Genomic DNA, 20,133 nt, shown 5'->3' with positions numbered 1-20,133 from the left:
AATATTTCTCCTCTCTCCCACCTTAAAAAATGTCCTTTCTCAACTCTAAATCCCAATAACTAATGATTATTGAGAATTTACTGTGTGAAAGGGATTGTGCTAAGTTTTGGAAATCTAGTATTTCACTCCTCACATCAACCTTATAGAGTAGATAATACTATCCCCAATTACTGAAAGTGAAGCACAAAGAAGTTAAAATCATACAAGTAATTGGTGGAGCCAGTCTTCCAACCCAGGCATCAGACTCCAGAGCCTATGCTTTAAACCACAATGTTATGTTTCATGACAGAAACACACTGCATTCATTAGCTCCATTTTCTTACCTGTCATTTCAGCCTCCTGACTCCACAACTCCAATGAAACTGTCTATTTTATTTTAATCTTTTGGTTAAAAGCCTTTATTTTCAGTAACTTTATAAATGGATAGAGTTGACAACTTCTCCTGCTTTAAACTAACAACTTTTTAGATTTCCAAACCCTGCTCCTTCCTGTTTCTCTTCCTATTTACCTGGACTCTCTTTTGCAGAATCTTTTATGAATGTCCCTTCTTTTAAATGCTTGTGTTCACCATATTTCTTGCCTGTCTTCCTTCTTTTCTCAGCCTACATACTCTCTTTAGATGATCTCATTCATTCCGATGGCTTCAGCTATCACCTATATAAGTTTCAAGTGGAGAGGACAGTTACCTGGCACTATTCACACTAACAGTGACAGCTGGAAATGCTGAGGGGTGGAACCTGGAGATTGACAGGCCACTCAAACAGATCCACACAGGGAGACATTTACTTTCATAAATTTACCATCAACCAAGATCTGGCTCTCAGACTTGCAAACTCAGAAACTTTAACTTGACACTGTCAGAATACTTTAAACAGTAGAGGCAGATGTTTAAAACTGGTGTGCCAAAATATGAGTTACCAACGAGGAATATAACTGTCTGTGAATCTGAGGTATATGCCAGTCTGACCAGAGCATTCTCTCACCATAAGTAAAGTTCATGAGGTTAAATTATTTGGAGGCTGTTTGGTGAGCATGGAACCAAAACAAGGATAGTTAATAGTATGATCCAAATATGTAATGACATCATTACATATTTATAAAGATAAACAGTCTATCACCACAGTTGGAACATTGCTCATGATGGACTAGTTATTTAAGTGTAGAATGAACTAACACTCCAAACCGCAGATAGAACTTGGCAAAAATATATGTATCTGATTTAAAAATGGGCAGAGGATCTAAGAGACATCTTTTCAAAGACATGCAGATGGTCAACAGGTAAATGAAAAGTACTCAACATCACTAATCACCAGGGAAATGCAAATCAAACCCACAATGAGATATCACTTCACACCTGTCAGAATGTCTACTATCAAAAAGACAAGAAATAAGAAGCGTTGGTGAGGATGTGGAGAAAGGGAACCTTTGTGCACTGTTGTTGGGAATATAAATTGGTGCAGTCACTATGGAAAACAGTATGGAGGTTCCTCAAAAAATTAAAACTAGAGCTACCATATATATGATCCAGCAATCCCACTTCTGGGTATTTATCAAAAGAAAACAAAAACACCAACACAGAAAGATATATGAACCCCCATGTTCACTGCAGCATTATTTACAATAGCCAAGATATGGAAGCAACCTAAGTGTCCATTTGTGACAACATGGATGGACCATGTTGGATGGACCAGTGAAATAAATCAGGTAGAGAAAGACAAATACCGTATGTTCTCACTTATACGTGGAGTCTAAAAAATTTTTTTTAAAAACTAATGGATACAGGGCTTCCCTGGTGGCACAGTGGTTAAGAATCTGCCTGCCAATGCAGGGGACACGGCCTTGAGCCCTGATCCAGGAAGATCCCACATGCCACAGAGCAACTAAGCCCACGTGCCACAATTACTGAGCCTGCTCTCTAGAGCCCGCAAGCCACAACTACTGAGCCCACATGCCACAACTACTGAGCCCATGCTATTGAGCCCGCATGCCACAGCTACTGAGCCCGCCTGCCTAGAGCATGTGCTCCACAACAAGAGAAGCCACTGCAATGAGAAGCCCATGCACAGCAATGAAGAGCAGCTCTCGCTCACCGCAAATAGAGAAAGCCCCCGTGCAGCAACGAAGCCCCAACACAGCCAAAAATAAATAAATTAAAACAAACAAACAAAAACAAAAAAACTAATAGATACAGAGAACAGACTGATGGCTGTTGGGGCAAGGGGTGGGGCAGGCAAAATGAGAGAAGGGGGTCAAAAGGTACAAACTTCCAATTATAAAATAAGTAAGTCATGGGATTGTAATGTAGAGCATGGTGACTACAGTCAATACTGTATTGTATATCTGAATGAGGCTAAGAGAGTAAATCTTAAAAGTTCTCATCACAGAAAAAAAGTTTGTAACATGTATGATCACAGATCTTGACTTACCGTGGTGACCATATCACAACACAAATATCAAATCATTATGTTGTACACCTGAAACTAATGGTATATGTCAATTATGCCACAATTTTTTTTAAAAGGAACTTGGTTGTACAATGTCTAAGTCTGTTTCTGTGACTCTTTTTTCATTGCTGACCTCCCATACTTTTGGTTGAGACTTTATTTTGGACAAGTTTATGTATAAGGAACTTATAACAAAGACTACCACCCTGAGAGCAACAGTGCATCTTAAAGCTAACTTTACATATCTTTTCTCTTTCATTGTATGCCAATTTCATATTTTAATCTACAGAAGGCAATCATTTCCCTTTTTTCCATGTTCTAAGGGCCAAGTCCAGTCTTTTGGACTTTATTAATAGCTCAGAAATCCATACCCTTCTTCCTATGCCCAAGTCCCCTCAATTTCCCTCCCTGAATTGCTATGATGGCCTCAGATTTCATCTCTCAGCTCTCAAGACTGCCTTACTCCAATCCATCCAAGAGAAAAAGATCTAAAATGAAAACCCAATCGTGTCACTTTTCACTTACAATCCTTTCAGCCTCCCAAAAGCTTTCAGGATGAAATCCAAACTCCTTAATATTTTTGATTAAACTGCTTTTACTCATGCACTTTCTCCAGGTAACACTTCTTCCAGAAAATCTTTGCTGACCATCACCCTCTTGAATTCGGGATCAGGGACATGCTCTCAGCTCACACAATTCCCCATGCTTTTTTCCCCACTATAAAATGTTTCGCAGCATATAATACTGTTATTTCTCTTGCCTTTCTCCCCAGAGACTGTTAACTTCTTGTAAACTATACCTCATTATCTTTGAATCAAAAGCACCTAGCAGTCCTTGACAAACAGTGAGTTTATTACCTATAAATAGAGATAAGCAGTCATAAACATCCTTGAGAATGGTTATTGTTTGCCTGACAAGAGACAAGCTATAAGCAAAACCAAATTCTGATTTACTATCAATCAATCAAAAGGCTTTCCTCAACTTAATAAGGAAAAAAAAAACCTTCATCCTGTGAGAGTCACAGACAATTTTTCAAAATAGAAGCATCCCTAACACACGTAACATATTTGATATATCAAAATTCGATTCCAAATGCTGGTGTTTATAGCTGACATGATGGCTTCAAGTTTACTCCACAGAGCTGAAGCGCTGGCCATGCAGGCCCTGACGGCCCGCGGTCCCAATGGAGTCTCCATGGTGCACTCTATGGCATCTGGAGGTGGTGTTCCTACTGATGATGGTCAGGCAACTGGGCTGGAGAGGGAGGTCATGCTGGCTTCACGCAAGGGATTGGACCCATACAATATGCTCGCCCCAAAGGCAGCCTCAGGTACCAAGGAAGACCCTAATTTAGTCCCCTCCATCACCAATAAGCAGAGAGTGGGCTGCATCTGTGAAGAAGACAACAGTGCTGTCATCTGGTTCTGGCTGCACAAAGGCGAGGCCCAGTGGAACCCATTACAAGCCGGTGCCCCACCAGCTGGCCCACTGAGCCCCTGCACTAACTCACTCAAAATGTGATGTAAAGTTTCTTCTTTCCCATAAAAACTAGCCAGTACATTGGCTCCTCCTCCCATTAAAAAAAAAAATTTGATTCCTACACTTTGAAGTTTTCATTGTGCAGAGCAAAACGTCTCCACATCCTCAAAAAACCACCAGTGACATGGGATCTACACTCTCAGGTTAAAATAGTCTATCATCCTAGGAAACAAAGTTATCATTATCATTGTCTAACCAAAATCTCTCACTCTGAAATTTTAGTTCATTTCCTTTAGTTAGATTTCTCTTTGACTTAAAAGACCAGTCCATTTCCTCATGAAAACCCTTTTCCTGTAGGATGTGCCAGAGGCAAAGGGAGACTAATAGCTTCTTGGCTCCTTTTTCTATATATACTGAAACTGAAAACATTCAACTTGAAGTTTGGTTCATGTAAATTTGTATAGGTTTTCAAGGTCTGAATGTGCAATACTTTCCTAGTAAAAATCTTTCTATTCTATTGCTCAAAAAAATGTTCTAAGAGAATCTTTTCATAAAAGAAGTCCTAGAGGTTTTTTTTAACACTGTGTAGGTCCTGGAGAAACATACAAAGTCACTGAGGGCTCAGAAGTTTTATTACAATGAAACTCTTAAGCACAGAGACATGTAATGCTGCTATTTCTCCCAGTGAATCAAGTCCTTGTCACTTTGAGTCTCTTTGCAGTCCCTTATCTTTCAGTATATTATGATCATTAAAACCATGGACTTCAGTAATAATCTACCAATGCACTGATTTTATAGATAAAGAAACAGAAGTCTGGCAAGGTTAAACGATTTGCTTAAATGACAAGAATAAGGAAGAGAACACAAATTTGTTCCAAACTGGACGTTCTTTCTACTACATCGCATGGGCATTTTGTAAAATACTGGTTGAATCATTTATCAAAACTAGTTTCTATTTTGTTCTATTTTATATTTGTTCTATTAGCTTCATGAACAAAACAACCTTTCCAGTAGCTGGAAACAGCAATATAATTCCAAAGATTTCCAATTCCTCTACGCCCATTCTCTTTTAAATTCTCTCCAAACAGGTTTTCACTCCCATCGTTTCTTGTTGAGACATCAATGATTTCCACGTTGCTAAATAGATTAGCCAATTCTCGGTCCTCTTCTTAACTAACCAATTAGTGCTTCTTCCTTGGAAAGCTTTCCTCTCTTGATTTCTAGTTATACTCTTCAATCTTCAGTTTCTCAGGCTACTTTGCTCTTTTATCATCATCTCTGACTGCTAAACATTGGAGTATTCCAAGGCTGAGTCCTTAGACCTTTATTAATTCTTCATTTAATCAGTCCTTTAGTGGTCCTACCTAGCCTCAGAGCCCTGATTACCATCTTATATGTACCTCTGGATCCCAAATTTATGTATCTGACCCAGACCTGTCCCCTTGAATTCTAATCTTATATATCTAACTGCCTTTGTAATATCTCCACTTGGGTAACAAAGGCATCTCAAACTTAAGCATACCCTAAAATAATAGCCTCAGTCTCCCACTCTTTCTCAAACCTACTTCATGCTTGTTCTCCATCTCAGTAAATCACAATGCTATGCTTCTACTCACTCAAGACAAATCCTCAGAATCTGTCTTATCTTCTGTTATTTTTCTCTCACATCTAGTTCATCATTAAATCCTTTTGGTTTAATCTCCAAAATATACATAGAATCCAACTATTTCTCAAAACTTCCAACTACCAACTTTACCCAAGATATACCATCCTCTTCTGCACCTGGCTCTGATGACCAGGGAGACTGTGCCACTGGGTCCCACAAGACACCTTCTATATAAGGCCACTCTTTCAAGACCAGGAGACACAGCTGATATACTTCATATATAGAAACAAACACAAAGAGTTAGGCAAAAGGAGAAGACAAAGGAATACCTTCCAAGTAAAAGAACGAGATAAAAATCTCAGAAAAGAACTAAACAAAACAGAGATAGCAATTTACCAGATAAATAGTTTAAAGTAAGTAATAGTCATACATAAGCATAATGAACTTGGAAGAAGAATGGATGAACTCAGTGAGCTTCAACAAGGAGATAGAAAATATTAAAAAGAAACAATTAGAACCGAAGAATAAATGAAATGAAAAATACACTAAAGGGAATCAACAGTAGATTGGAGGATGAAGAGAACAGATCAGTGATCTGGAAGACAGGGTAGTGGAAATCTCCCAATCACAACAGCAAAAACAAAAAGAAAAAGAAAAGGATAGCTTAGGATACCTCTGAGAAAACGTCAAGTGTAATAATATTCACACTATAGGAGTCCTAGAAGAAGGAGGAGAGAGAAAAGACATGAAACCTATTTGAAGAAATGATGACTGAAAACTTCTCTAACATGGCAAAGGAAACAGACATCCAAGTCCAGAAAGCACAGAAAGTCCCAAACAAGATGAACTCAAACAGACCCACACAAAGACATATACTTAAAATGTCAAAGGTTAAAGAGAGAAGCTTAAAAGCAGCAAGAGAAAAACACCTAGTTACATACAAGGGAACCCCCATAAGACCATCAGCTAATTTTCAGCAGAAACTGTATAGGCCAGAAGAAACTGGCACAATATATTAAAAGTGCTGAAAGAAAAAGCTTACAACCAAGAATAGTCTACCTGGTAAGGTTATCACTCATAATTGAAGGAGAGATAAAGAGTTTCCCAGAAAAGAAAAAGCTAAAGGAGTTCATCACCACTAAACTGGCCTTACAAAAAAAAAAAGTATTAAAGGGACCTCTTTAAATGGAAAAGAAAAGCCCATAACTAAATCAAACCAAACCAAACAAATTATGAAACAGGAAAACTCACTGGTAAAGGCAAACATACCAAAGGTAGTGGTTCAACCACCTATAAAACTAGCATGAAGGATAAAAGACAAAAATAGTAAAATCATTGATATCTAAAATAATCAGTTAAGCAATACACAAAATAAAAGATGTAAATATGACATCAAAAGCATAAAACGTTGAGGGTGGGGAAGTAAAAATGTAGTGCTTTTAGAATGTACTTGAACTTAAATGACCATCAACTTAAAATAGCCTCCTATATACATAGGTTGTTATATATGAACCTCATGGTAACGACAAACACAAAACCTATACCAAATACACAAAAAATAAAGAGAAAGAAATACAAACACAGCACTAAAAAAAAGTCATCAAAGCACAAGGGAAGAGAACAAGAGTAAAAGGAAGGAACAGAGGACAACTACAAAAACAACCAGAAAACAATTAACAAAACTGCAATAATAATTATTATTATTCTATGAATTATAATTATTCCTATGAATAATTATTCTAAATGTAAATGGACTAAATGCTCCAATCAAAAGACATAGGGTGGCTGAATGGATTTTAATTAAAAAAGACTTGGGGCTTCCCTGGTGGCGCAGTGGTTGAGAGTCCGCCTGCCGATGCAGGGGACACGGGTTCGTGCCCCTATCCCGGAAGATCCCACATGCCGCGGAGCGGCTGGGCCCGCGAGCCATGGCCGCGGAGCCTGTGTGTCCGGAGCCTGTGCTCCGCAACGGGAGAGGCCACAGCAGTGAGAGGCCCGCGTACAGAAAGAAAAAAAAAAAAAAAAAAAAAAAAAAGACCTATATATACACTGCCTGCAAGAAACTCACTCACTTCAGGTCTAAAAACACACATACTAAAAGTGAAGGAATGAAAAAAGATATTCCATGCAAAAAGAAACAAAAAGAATTGTTGGAGTAGCAATATGCATATCAGACAAAATAGGCTTTAAAACAAAGACTAACAGGAAACAAAGAAGAGTATTACATAATGACAAAGGGATCAATCCAATAAGAGGATTATAATACTTGTAGTATGCACCCAACACAGGCATACCTAAATACATAAATATTAACAGATATAAAGGAACAAATTGACAGTAATACAATAATATTAGGGGACTGAAACATACCACTTGCATCAATAAATAGATCATCAAGACAGAAAATCAATAAGAAAAAGTTGGCCTTAAATGACACATTAGACCAGATGGATATAATAGACTATTATAGAACATTCTATCCCAAAACAGCAAAATACACATTATTTTTAAGTACACATGGAACATTCTCCAGAGGTTAGGGGTGGGACTGAAAGTTCCAATGCTCTAATCACAGGGATGAGTCTCCTGGCAATGAGCCCCCATTCTTCAGTGGGGTTCAAAAGTTACCTCATTAACATAACCGAAGATACCTTTATGGTTCTCATCACTTAGGAAATTTCACGGGTTTTAAGAGCTCCTTGTCAGAAAAGGTGACAAAGACCAAATATTTATTTCGCATTACAAATCACAATATCACATATGTTCACACAGAAAAATGCACACAAATGTTTATATTAATAGAAGCATTATTCATACTAGCCAGAAAGTGGAAACAACCCAAATATACATCATAGATTAAAAGATAAACAAAATGTGGTATATCTATAAAATGGAATATTATTTGGCCATAAAAATTAATAAAGTATTGATTCATGCTACAACATGGATGAACCTTAAAAACATTATGCTAAAGTTAAAGAAGCCAGTCAAAAAATACCACATATTATATGATTCATATGATTCCATTCATATGAAAGTCCAGAAGAGGAAAATCCACAGAGACAAGAAGTAAATTAGTAGTTGCTAAAGGCTGGGAGGAGGATGATATGTGGCAGCGGAGGGGAGGGGTAGAGGACTGATAACTAAAAGGCACAGGGCTTCTCTGTGCAGTGAGGAAAATGTTCCAAGCTTGACTGAGGTGACGGTTGCATATATATATCTCTGAATATACTATAAACCACAGAATTATACATTTTAAATGAATGACTGTACGGTAAGGGAATTATATCTCAATAAAGCTGTTAAAAAGTAATACATTAAATGTGATTCTGGAAGTGAAAAACCCATCTTAAGCAGAGGTAGCATCAAAAAGTTGACTTAAAAAAAAAAAAAGTTGACTTGACCTGCCATGACCCTGGTCCTCTCTGGTACTTCCTCGTACCATGGGTTATGTTGTTGCCCCTCTAACACTAGCTTCCTACATACACATTTTCTGAATGATTTTATCACCTCCTTGTCAACTTGTTAGACTTATTGCTCTTGCATGTCTGTATTTTCCATGTACTCTCATTTTTACCCCCACCTGAAAACACACACCTTGCTCCAAACCATGATGCAGAGGTCCAAACAATCATCTGTAAAGGCTTGAAGGTCTTTGTTGAATGCCTGAGACTATAGCCCAGATCTTACCCATTATTTCATCTAGCTAAATGCAAAAGCAGATGTCAAAGGATTTTGAAAAGCTGTAAGTAGTCGAGGTGATTAATATAATTATATTAAATTACACACATCTTTTCTTTGCCTGTCAGTTGTGTCAGGGACTGTGAAAAACCACCACATGGAAAACAGTCGTAAAACGTTACAGTTGGACATGACCTTAGAGATGTTCAGATCCAATTCTGCCATTTTATAGTTGAGATAACAGATACAAAAAGGTAGATAGACTTTTCTAATGTCACTCAGTAAGCCAGCAAACCCCCATTCAAGGCCCTTTCTGTCCACTGGTGAGTACAAGCTGATAGCCAACCAGAAGTACAAGGGAATCAGAAACTCTTGATAACTGTACACACACACAAACAGAAAATGACACACAAAGATAATATTACAATCCACTACAGTGAGTTAGTATACTTAATTAAAGGTTATTAGTATGTTTTAATTTTTATTTCCCTCTTTATCTTCAAAAACACTTTGGTCTTAGCCTCTCTACTTTGAATCACAATGGAACTAGAATTAATCATTTTTGCTGAATTATACATACAATTAATTTTATGGAACCAATTTAAGTTAATCATTTTCTCATATTATTTAACTCAAAATAGCTATAATTTCTTAGCCATTTGTTATTAGCATACTACCTTTCCCCTACTTTGAATCATGATTGCCAAAGTATAGGAAAGTCAACTACAACAAACTTCCCCATTTGGTAACAACTGGAAGGTGGCACACTACAATACAATTTATTCCAATAATTTTTCATTTCGTATCAAAATATCATGGTGATCTAGTTTCCATTTATGACTAGAGGCAATTTTTGTGTTCTGCTTACAGAAACATCATTTCATAACAGTTTTTTGGAGGAGAGCAAATTGTGGTGTTAGAGAAAACATTTTTTACTTTTTTTTAGCCGATTTCAGATTCATCCCTATAGAAGAAAGATACTTAGCCTATTCCAAAATAACAAAAGTCTTGGACCACATCACAATTGGCACCTTGACATTTAATAAATTAAAACATTATAACACATGAGGTATCTCAAGGAGGCAGCTAACACAGTAAATGATCATTCTTCATTCAAATATAAAGAACATATCACGTTTGATCAACGGAGAAATTACTAAGATATATGTATATCCCGGAAGAGTAGGATAGGTTATGGTTTTCATCACTTAAAGAACAACAACAAACAAAAATCCCAGAGTTCTATTTCCCTCTAAATTCCTCCCCCTGCCAATTTTTTTAATAGCTGAAACCTGCCGCATTTAATACCCAGCAATAATTTGAACTCATATGTGCTTGTCAAATGCACGAGGAAAGAATTTGAGATTCTCAGTATCAAACTCTCATTGTGAAGAGGTTGTGTCAAGGTCTTCCAGTGAAGAGAGGGATTTCAGCAGAAATGTGGGAGAACAATGGGGGAGGACTTTTAAGAAACCACTGCTTTATTTCTTCAAATGGGCAGCCACTTGTGTTAATGAAACTCAGGTGGATATTATACAGCCAACCCCAGGGCTCCCCCGGCAGTGCTACCCTCAGCAATGACAATGAAGGCTCCTATGAGCCTCACAGAAAGGTGCCACTTTAAAGAGAAACAGAAAAGTAAAGAGGATCAAATTCCAGTGGAGCAGCTGAAACCCATGGCTTTAGGGCAAAAAATAAAGTGATTGTGCTTCAACTACCTTTAAACAGCACCGCCATACCAAATTTCATGCATTTCTACTGGATGAGACATGGACATAACATTTATTACCATCTGTGAACCTAACTAAGGATGACCTGGTGCAAAGAATTTGAAGATTCAATTAAGAAATGAATGGCTTCTTCTTATTTTCATCTCTTCAGTTCATTAGTAGTCATTGCTTACAGGCTTCCCTGTGTCTCACACAACAGGTTTTTCTCCCCCTTACTTGAGAGTTATCTTGAGTACGCTCTCCAGCTGGATGTTAGCTCTTAAAGCATTGCTGCTGAACACCCATGTCCCAATCTGCCTTAATTAAACATTCTTTAGTTCTAAAAATTTTAAGTTAATTTTTAAGTTAGTTAATTAACTGCTTTTGATGTCGTTGCTCTGGTTCTGATTTTCATAATTCCACATTTCCAGGTTTGGGTACCACCGTACAATCACCCTAAACAAGCCACCTCCATGGCTGAGACTTTAGGTATCAGAGAGGAAACCCAGATACAGGCGAGCAACTCTTTGTTACAACTGTATTCAGCTACACATTTTTAAAAAATTGTTTTGAAACTCACACAAAATTTCACAGCATAAGAAACAATGTAATCATAAGGAATAACAAAGAATAAATATTTCCCTTACCTGGATCATGGAAAGGCACCAAAGCAAAGTTGAAAAGAGGTCTCTTAGGTCTTTTCAAAGACGTCTCCAAAATTTTGGAAGCCCCCTCGATAACCTGAACTAAATCATCATACATGGAACCCGTCACATCAAACACAAAAGCCAACGTGGAGGCCCCCTCGGGAATTTCCTCAGCCCTGATCTCTGACTGGGGGCTTGCATCCTGAGCCTGGGAAGTATAAAGAAGAGTGAACAGGAATACTGTGCGGACAATGTCCCAGGAAATCATTTTGTCTTTCTTTCCTTTTTTTTTTTTTTTCCTGAGCGCCTAAGCACTGTGCTGAGTCCTCCTCAACAACAGGCAGCGGGTTTCTTCTCGAGGCAATTCATTCGACTCCCGAAACCTCTTTGAACTCGCAAAAAAAATGGGGGCTGAGAATCAGATGGGGACAAGCACCAAACCCGAAACCCTGCAGGGGCCGGGCGGGCAGAGATGCGGCAGCTTTTGTCCAGAAGCAGCCTCCTCCGGGACAGCCGAGTGCCCGCGGCCCGGGCGGCGTGTGGCTGAGTGAGGGCGGCGCGCCCGGCCCATGCCCCGGGGGCCGTTCCGAGCCAGCGGCGCCGCACCGAGTCCGCTGCCCTCGCCGCCGCCGCCGCCGCCGCCGCCGCGCCGCTCTCCGCCGGGCCAGCCGTCGCGGCTCCCAACTTTCCACTGCGCGCCTCCAGCCCAGGAGCTGGGAGGGGAAGGGAAGCCGGGCTCGGCCTCGCCTCCTGATTGGCCGGTGGACGCCCTCCTCCTTTGCTCTTGGGCGCCCCCCCCGCTCCTGGAGGGCGACTTCTCTCCACTGATTCTCGGGTCAATTCAGTACCTGGGAAGCGCTCCCAGTATCCCCTCCGCACCCACCCGCGTTGTTTCTCACTTCCAAAACCCCAAGGTAAACAATGGCTTTCAAGAATGTGTGGCAAGGACCCGAACCGAGGGACACCACACTAACCAGCACTAAGGGTGTATTTTTTTACGATGCACAACGCTGCTTCAGACACCTCTATCATAATTCCCCTCCCCCCACCACCGAAGAAGCCAAGACCTCTCCCCCTCCCCAGCCCAGCCTCCCGCTCTCAGCCCGCAACTCAGCCCAGCCGGGAGGGGGAGCCGGAAAGTTCTCCCGGCTGGGCTGCAGCCACATTCTCACTCTTTGATCTCCTCAGGGACTGTGGAGCTTTGGGGAAGGGAGGGAGGACAGAGCTGGATGGGCCAGAAACGGGAGGAAGGGGAAAAGGGCTGTTGAGGGAAATGAGAGAGAGACAGCTGGAACTGGGTAGTCACTGATTGTAATTAGGAAAGATGGTAGAAGGGAAATCAGCTGGGTGTGGAATACAGGGTGGCAGCTCAGTGCAAAGGATGAGGAGGGAGAGAGGGAAAGGAAAAGGGTGCGGGGGGGGGGGGAGAGATCATACTGAAGAGAAAAGTTAATTTTTTAAAATTTCACTATCAAGATTCATGTTTGCTGAGCAATATGAACCCTCCCCTCAGCATGGTGAGGCAGAATAATATCCTCATTTCACACTTCCTTCCATAGAACACCCATGTGCCAAGTCTCAGCCAAAGATCCATTGAAAATGTGTTCCCTCCTATGGCATTTTCTTGCTGATAAGTAAGGAAACCTCGCCCTGTAAAACATTACAAAGTTTTTCCGTGTTGTAATTATTATACACATTTTGGTACTAATAACAGAGATAAGAAGGGTTGGACAAAGAAAGTGAACCATAAGCTAAAGATTTCTTGCCTCTTTTTAATAAAAACATATTCACATCCTGCAAAAGGAGCTGTTGTCTGGATCCTGGCATTTAAAGAGGGACCAGCAGGCATTTTGATCTGAGTTGGAATGTGTGTTAGACCACCCATCCAACACGGAGGTCGCCTGAGGAGGAGCCAGCTCCCCCTGAGCCTTTTATAGTCTGCAACTGTCTTCTCTTTCAGACCCAGGGACTCTGGACCCTGAGTTTATGATACCTATAAGTCACGTCATTTAAAGGAAGCAGCCTGGCCATTTGGACTGAGTGGGAATATGAGAGGAAAGGGGGAAGGTTCTTCCTTTCTAAATAGTATTTAGAAAATGCTATTTGAGTAACCTACTCCTTTGTTTATCTAAAAGGGATTGCATTCTAAATCCTGGAGATTTCACTGAGACCTGAGCTGTTACAGGTGTTCAAGGGAGGTGGTAGAGCCTGGTGATTAAGGCTTCTGGTTCAGATAATCTGCGTTCAACACCTAGCTGTGACACTTAATAACTGTATCTTCAGCAAGTTACCTATTTCTTTACTCCTTCATTGATTCAGCTGTAAATGGAAATAATGACAGTACCTACCTAATAAGGATTCAATGATCTATCTTGGTAATTGTTCCGTGCATACTTGAAAACAATGTTATTTGGTGGAATGCTCCATAAATGTCAATTAGGTCAAGTTTCATAGTGTTGCTCGAACATTCTGTATCCTTACTGATTTCTGCCTTCTTGTTCTATCAGTTATTATGAGTGGAGTTGAAATCTATGACTATAATTGTGGATTTGTCTATTTCTTCTTGTAGTTCTATGAGGTTTTGCTTCATGCATTTTGAAGCCTGTAATTAGAGGCATAAACACTTAGGATTATTATGTCCTCTTGACTGACATTTTTATCATTATGAAGTTACATTCATTATCCCTGGTAATATTATTTGCTGTGGAATATGCTTTGTCTGATATTAATATAGCACTCCAACTTTCTTTTGATTAGCGTTAGCATGATATATCATTTTCCATCCTGTCACTTTTAAATTATTTGTGTGTTTATATTAAAGTGTGTTTCTTGTAGTCACCTTACAACTGGGTCTTGCTTTTTTCATGCAAACAATCTCAGCCTTTTATTGGTCTATTAGACTATTTACATTCAATGTGATTATGGATGTGGTTGGGTTGAAATGTACCATCTAGCTATTTGTTTTCTTTATGTCCCATCTCTTCTTTGTTTCTTTTTTCTTGTTTTTCTGACTTCTTTTGGGTGTACTGAATATTTTTTGATTCCATTTTATATTTATTGCTAGCTTATTAGCTATAACTCTTATTTTATTTTAGTGGTTGCTATAGTGTTTATAGTATATATCTTTATCACAGTCTTCCTTCAAGTAATATTATACCACTTAACCTCAGAATAATATACTTCCATTACTTTCCTCCCAACCTTTCTGGTTAGTCATCCATTTTAGTTTACATTACTGTATTTTAAACCCCACACTATATTAATGTAATTTTTAAAGCAGTCAATTATCTTTTCTAAAGATTTAATTAATTCTAAAATTAATATATTTAATCAGGTAGTCACCATTTCTGGTGCTGTTCATCTCTTTGTGTAAACCCAGGTTTTCATCTGATGTCATTTTCCTTCTCCCTGAAGGATTTGCTTTAATACTTCCTGTAGTGCAGGTCTGCTGGTGATGAGTTCTTTCACTTTTGTGTGTTCAAAAAATTCTTTATTTCACCTTTGTTTCTGAAAGTTTGGGGGTTTTGTTTTGTTTGGGCTTTGGGGTTGTTTGTTTGTTTTGTTGGATAGAGGATTCTAGGTTGGCAGGTTTTTATTTTCCTTTCAGTACCTTAAAGATGTCACTCCACTGTCTTCTTGCTTGCATTGCTTCCAGTTAAGAAATGTCTCTCATATTTATTTTTGTCCTTTTATATGAACCACATCTTTTTGTCTCTTGATGCTTTTAATAGTTTTCTCATTATCACTGATTTTGAACCATTTGATTATGGTGTGCCTTGATGTGGTTCCCCTCATATTTCTTGTGCTTGCAGCTTTTCAAGATTCTTGCATCTGTAAGTGTATGGTTTTCATCAAATTTGTACACTTTTGGCCATTATTTCTTCAAATATATTTACCTCCTTTCCTTTGCAGACCCCAATTCACACATATGAGGCCATTTCAAACTGTTGCATAATAAACTGATGCTCTGTTCAGTTTTTTAAATTGGTATTTTCTTTTCTCATTGTGTTTCATTTTTTGATAGTTTTCATAGTTATTTCTTCAAGTTCACTAATCTTTTTTTCTCCACTGTTTATTCTGCCAACTGTCCCATCCAGTGTACTTTACATCTCAGACATTGCAGTTTTTATCTCTAGAATTTCTATTTGGATCTCTTTTTTTTTTTTAATATCTCCCATGTCTCATTTTAAGTGTATGAATATCTAGAAGACAGCTATAATAACTTTTTATGTCCTTGACTGGTAATTCTGACATCTGTACCAGTTCTATTACACATCAGTTTCAATTAATCAGTGTTTCTCCTTATTATAGGTTATATGTTCTTGCTTCCTTTCAGGCTTCATATTCTTTGATTGGATGTCAGACATTATGAATTTTGCCTTTACATTATGAATTTATACTAGATATTTTTGTATTTTTATAAATATTCTTGAGCTCTGTTCTGGGACAGAGTAAAGTTATTTGGAAAGAGTTTGATCCTTTTGAGACTCACTTTTAAAATTTATTAGGTCAGACCAAAACAGTATTCAATCTAGAACGAATTCCCCATTGCTGGGAAAAAACCCTTCTGAGTACTCTACCCAATGCTCTTTGAATCATGAGGTTTTCCAATCCAGCAGGTGGGGACAGACCTATCCCCATCCCTGTGTGAGTGTGGGCACTGTCACCTTTATTCCTTCAAGTGGCTCTTTCCTCACATGCACATGCTGGTCAGTACTCAGCTGAATATACAAGGGGGACCCCCTCCACCTTGGTTCCACCTCCACACCCCATGGCCTGTAAAATCCCTCTGAAGATGGTAAACTGGGACAGTTATAGGACTTGCTTCATTTGTTTCCCATCTCTGTGGAATCATTTTCCTTTTTTGCCTGAGAGTAAAATGAAAAACATGCTTACAGTGCACTTGGCACAATAAATACTCAGTAAAGTTTGGTATTGTTATTACCATGATATTTATTTGAAGTTACAGCATTGAAAGTTTGAAGCTATGTGTATATGCATTGAGGACACAATGCTTTGGAAGGGACAGATAACTAGGGAGGCCTTTTTACTTGTTTATTTATAGATCTTTTGTAGCTTCACTAACATCCTGAAATCTAAGTGGGTGGTAACACTTAAGAACTTAATGTTTAAGGTCCAGAAGGTACCATGACAGGGAAAGACGGGTGACAAAGAAAAGGAATATTTAATGTCTCAAAAGGCATTTCTACTTACATATGTATATAGGTAGAAATACACATTAACTTCCGTAATCCCAGTGCATCTCTCCACTTCAGTCTCATATAATTGATAACTGTATGATTTGGAACACATGAGAGACATACGTGGGCTCTCCCACTCCTTTTCAATAAAATTTGATCTTTGTCGAAATGCAGATCTCTGGGGACAGAGTAGCCCTGTGGACAGAAATTTTATTTACACTTTAAAATAAATGAGTCCCTGAAAGTAGATTTTGGCAGGCAGTCAGCTGAGAACACCAAGAATGTAAAATGGGAGAAAGTAATTAGGTTAGGAAGAGGGCATGGCCCAGGACAGGGGTAGGAAGGGTTGGGCAAAAAAGACAGTGATGCTTAAGTCAAAGTACTGCCCAGAAATAACAATATATCCTAGCCTTTTTCCTGTTTGTGTTATTAAAAACAGTCTCTATGATGTTGGAAGGAACACTAGTTTAAGAATCTAGTCTCTTCAGCCACTAATTGTTTCAGTCCTGTCACTCACAGCAGGTCATACTAAACAATTTCTAAAATTTGTTCCAGCTGTAACATTCTCTGATGGTCTTAGCTGAAGTTTCCCAGAAAGCAGAGCCTGAAATGAAGGGCTGGTGTGTGATTCCAGGGTGCAGACATGAGGGATAGGGGGAATGAAGCAGCAGAGAAAGGGGAGGCAGTATAAAAGTGCATTATCAAGTTGGCCTCTGCCGTGAGCTACTAGTTACTGGGTCCTGTGGAACTGACTGAAAACCCTTATGTTAGGTGCCTCAAGACTGTGAAGGAGAAAGAGCAGTGAATGAGGTAAAAGGGCAAAGTACCTACTATCAGCAAGCATCCTCATTGGTCAAAGGCTTACCCCATCAGGTTAAAAAATCCCAAACTTTTGGGTCCCACTTATATGGGTGCTGATCTGGTTTCCTTGGCATCCTGCTCCAAGGCGTCAATAGAAAAGCCCAGGACAGAGACAAGAGAGGCACACGAGGCACCTGAGACAAGATGCTCAAGATGCTGTCAGGTTGCACCTGCATGAAGTTGGTCGGAGCTTGATTATATCCTGAAGACATGAAAAGACACTGCAGGAATTTAAGCTGAAGAGCAAAAAGATCAATACTTCAGCAAAATCAGACAATGAGTGGAATAAGGGTAGTAAGTTGGGGAAAAAGACAAAAATAGGAGTAGGCTGCAGTAATAATATTAACAACATCCTTCATCTAGCAAAACGGAGACTTGGCAAGTTTATGCAGTTTGCCTAAGGTCATTATTAGTGAGCAGCAGAATCACGATTTGGACCCAGGCAAGCTGATTCCCAAGCCCGTGCTCTCCACTGCTTTGCACTGATGCCCTCAGGCTCCAAGTTACAAACTAAAATAATAGCAATGGATAAGACAAGGAGAAACTGTTAATACGTTAGGAGTTTGGGATTCACATATACACACTACTATATATAAAATAGATAATCAACAAGGACCTACTGTATAGCACAGGGAGCTCTACTCAGTATTCTATAATAACTAAATGGGAAAATAACCTGAAAAAGAATAGATATATGTATATGTATAACTGAACCACTTTGCTGTATACCTGAAACTAACACAACATTGTAAATCAACTATACTCCAATATAAAATAAAAACTTTTTAAAATGTCATTGCTTTTTAATATATTGACTTTGTATACTACAATCTTGTTGAATTTGTTATTAGTTTAATAAGATGTGGTTTTTCAGGCAGATTCTTAGGACTTCCTATATATATGATTATGTTGTTTGCAAATAAAGACAGTTTTACTTTTCAAAAAAAATTATCAAAAGTATGTGGTAGGGACTTCCCTGGTGGCACAGTGGTTAAGAATCTGCCTGCCAATGCAAGGGACAAGGGTTAGAGCCCTGGTCCGGGAAGATCCCACAGGCCGCGGAGCAATGAAGCCCGTGCACCACAACTACTGAGCCTGCGCTCTAGAGGCTGCGAGCCACAACTACTGAGCCTGCGAGCCACAACTACTGAGCCCACATGCCACAACTAATGAAGCCCGTGCGCCTAGAGTCCGTGCTCCTCAACAAGAGAAGCCACCACAATGAGAAGCCCGCGCACCACAAATGAACAGTAGCCCCCGCTCGCTGCAACTAGAGAAAGCCTGCGTGCAGCAATGAAGACACAACGTAGCCAAAAATAAATTAATTAATTTTAAAAAAGCATGTGGTAATTTTCCATTGCTTTTTATAAAAGATCTGCATAGGTAATTCCAAACAAGCAGAAGTCAGAAACACCCTTTAAATTCTCTATGGACAGAGACAAGGATGAGAGGAAACAGTAAGTCTACTGGTAGCTGATACCTATCCTTCCTTGGTCTACCCTAGACACTATCCTAGATAACCTCCAGGATGTCCTAGAAGATCCTAGGAGGTAGGGAATAGGAGTGGAGAAGGGAGTAGCTCCTCCTGGAAATTAATACACAATGCAGGCTTTGCAGTGACGTGCAGTAGATTACAGAACATCTCCAGTTTCATGCTAACAATCACCAAATTAGCTCTCAGAAGTCTCGTTACATAGATTCTCATCTTTGTTATATTTTAGGGGGAGAATATGAAAAGGTGATGTGTTTTAAAAAGTAGTCTAGCACATTTATAGCAAAGTCAACACTAAAATCTTCTCTTCAATTCAGTTTTCTCCCTTGAAATTCTTTGACCTGCCCTCGAGAAGATCAGACACTGCTCACTGGTTAAGTATTTCCAGAAATCACCTAATTGGAAGCATTTATCACACTAGGCCTGATAAAGCCTAGCTCAGAAAAACATTGCCTTAAAAGAGTGAGTTCTCAAGACGATTGCTGTAAAGTAGTGTGTCCATACACTGTTTTATTGTAAACTGCCTCCTGCAAATCACTAGATGGTTTGACATTATCCTCACTGATCTTTCCTAAAATGTCTAGTTCTCTATGTAATGAGGCCCAGGATTATTTTATGTTTACTGAGCACATTTCTACAGGGTAAGTAACATGCTATTACAACTAAATTAAAAGTAGAGTACTTCTACACCGACCATAATGGTTGTACTTGGCACCGCTATGAAACTTAAAAAAAAAATAAAAGTTTGATTATTTTTTCTTGTCTCCCTTAAGAAGGCAATAAAAGGACAGAAAGCCATCATGTTGTAACTGGAAAATTAATCACATCAAATATTCTCTTATACTAATCAAGTTATAAGTCAGGAATTGGCTTATATAAAACAGATGTTTACATTCTTATTCTCCTTTGGTATGAACGTTGAGAGAAGAAAGAACAGACTAACTCTGTCATGGTGTGCTTTGGGGAATGGAACACTCTAACTATTTTAATGGAGCCACAAAGCCTGTGGTCGG

At 39.1% G+C, this 20,133-nt stretch overlaps 1 protein-coding gene and 1 pseudogene across 6 annotated transcripts in view; one reads left to right on the top strand and one right to left on the bottom strand.

Annotated features, from left to right (window-relative positions):
- Window positions 1–11,837, bottom strand: part of HMCN1 (hemicentin 1) — a 526,618-nt gene extending 514,781 nt beyond the window's left edge. For all 5 annotated transcript variants that reach the window (XR_014015141.1, XM_081225456.1, XM_081225458.1 and 2 more), the window contains exon 1: window positions 11,567–11,837. Coding sequence is in view for 4 of the 5 variants with exons in the window: in XM_081225456.1 (XP_081081582.1) it covers window positions 11,567–11,834 (268 nt within the window). In the remaining variant the exon portion in view is untranslated. The remainder of the gene's footprint in view (window positions 1–11,566) is intronic.
- LOC308611960 (cytochrome c oxidase subunit 5B, mitochondrial-like) lies at window positions 3,502–4,031 on the top strand (annotated as a pseudogene). The gene has a single exon. The product of its transcript is annotated as a cytochrome c oxidase subunit 5B, mitochondrial-like (transcript).
- Window positions 11,838–20,133: the final 8,296 nt, after the last annotated feature.

The sequence above is a fragment of the Mesoplodon bidens genome (genome assembly GCF_964165515.1).
Source record: "Mesoplodon bidens genome assembly, chromosome: 2".
Classification (NCBI taxonomy): domain Eukaryota; kingdom Metazoa; phylum Chordata; class Mammalia; order Artiodactyla; family Ziphiidae; genus Mesoplodon; species Mesoplodon bidens.
The sequence above is the reverse complement of the archived record's forward strand: the minus strand, read 5'-3'. Positions and strand labels throughout refer to the sequence as shown.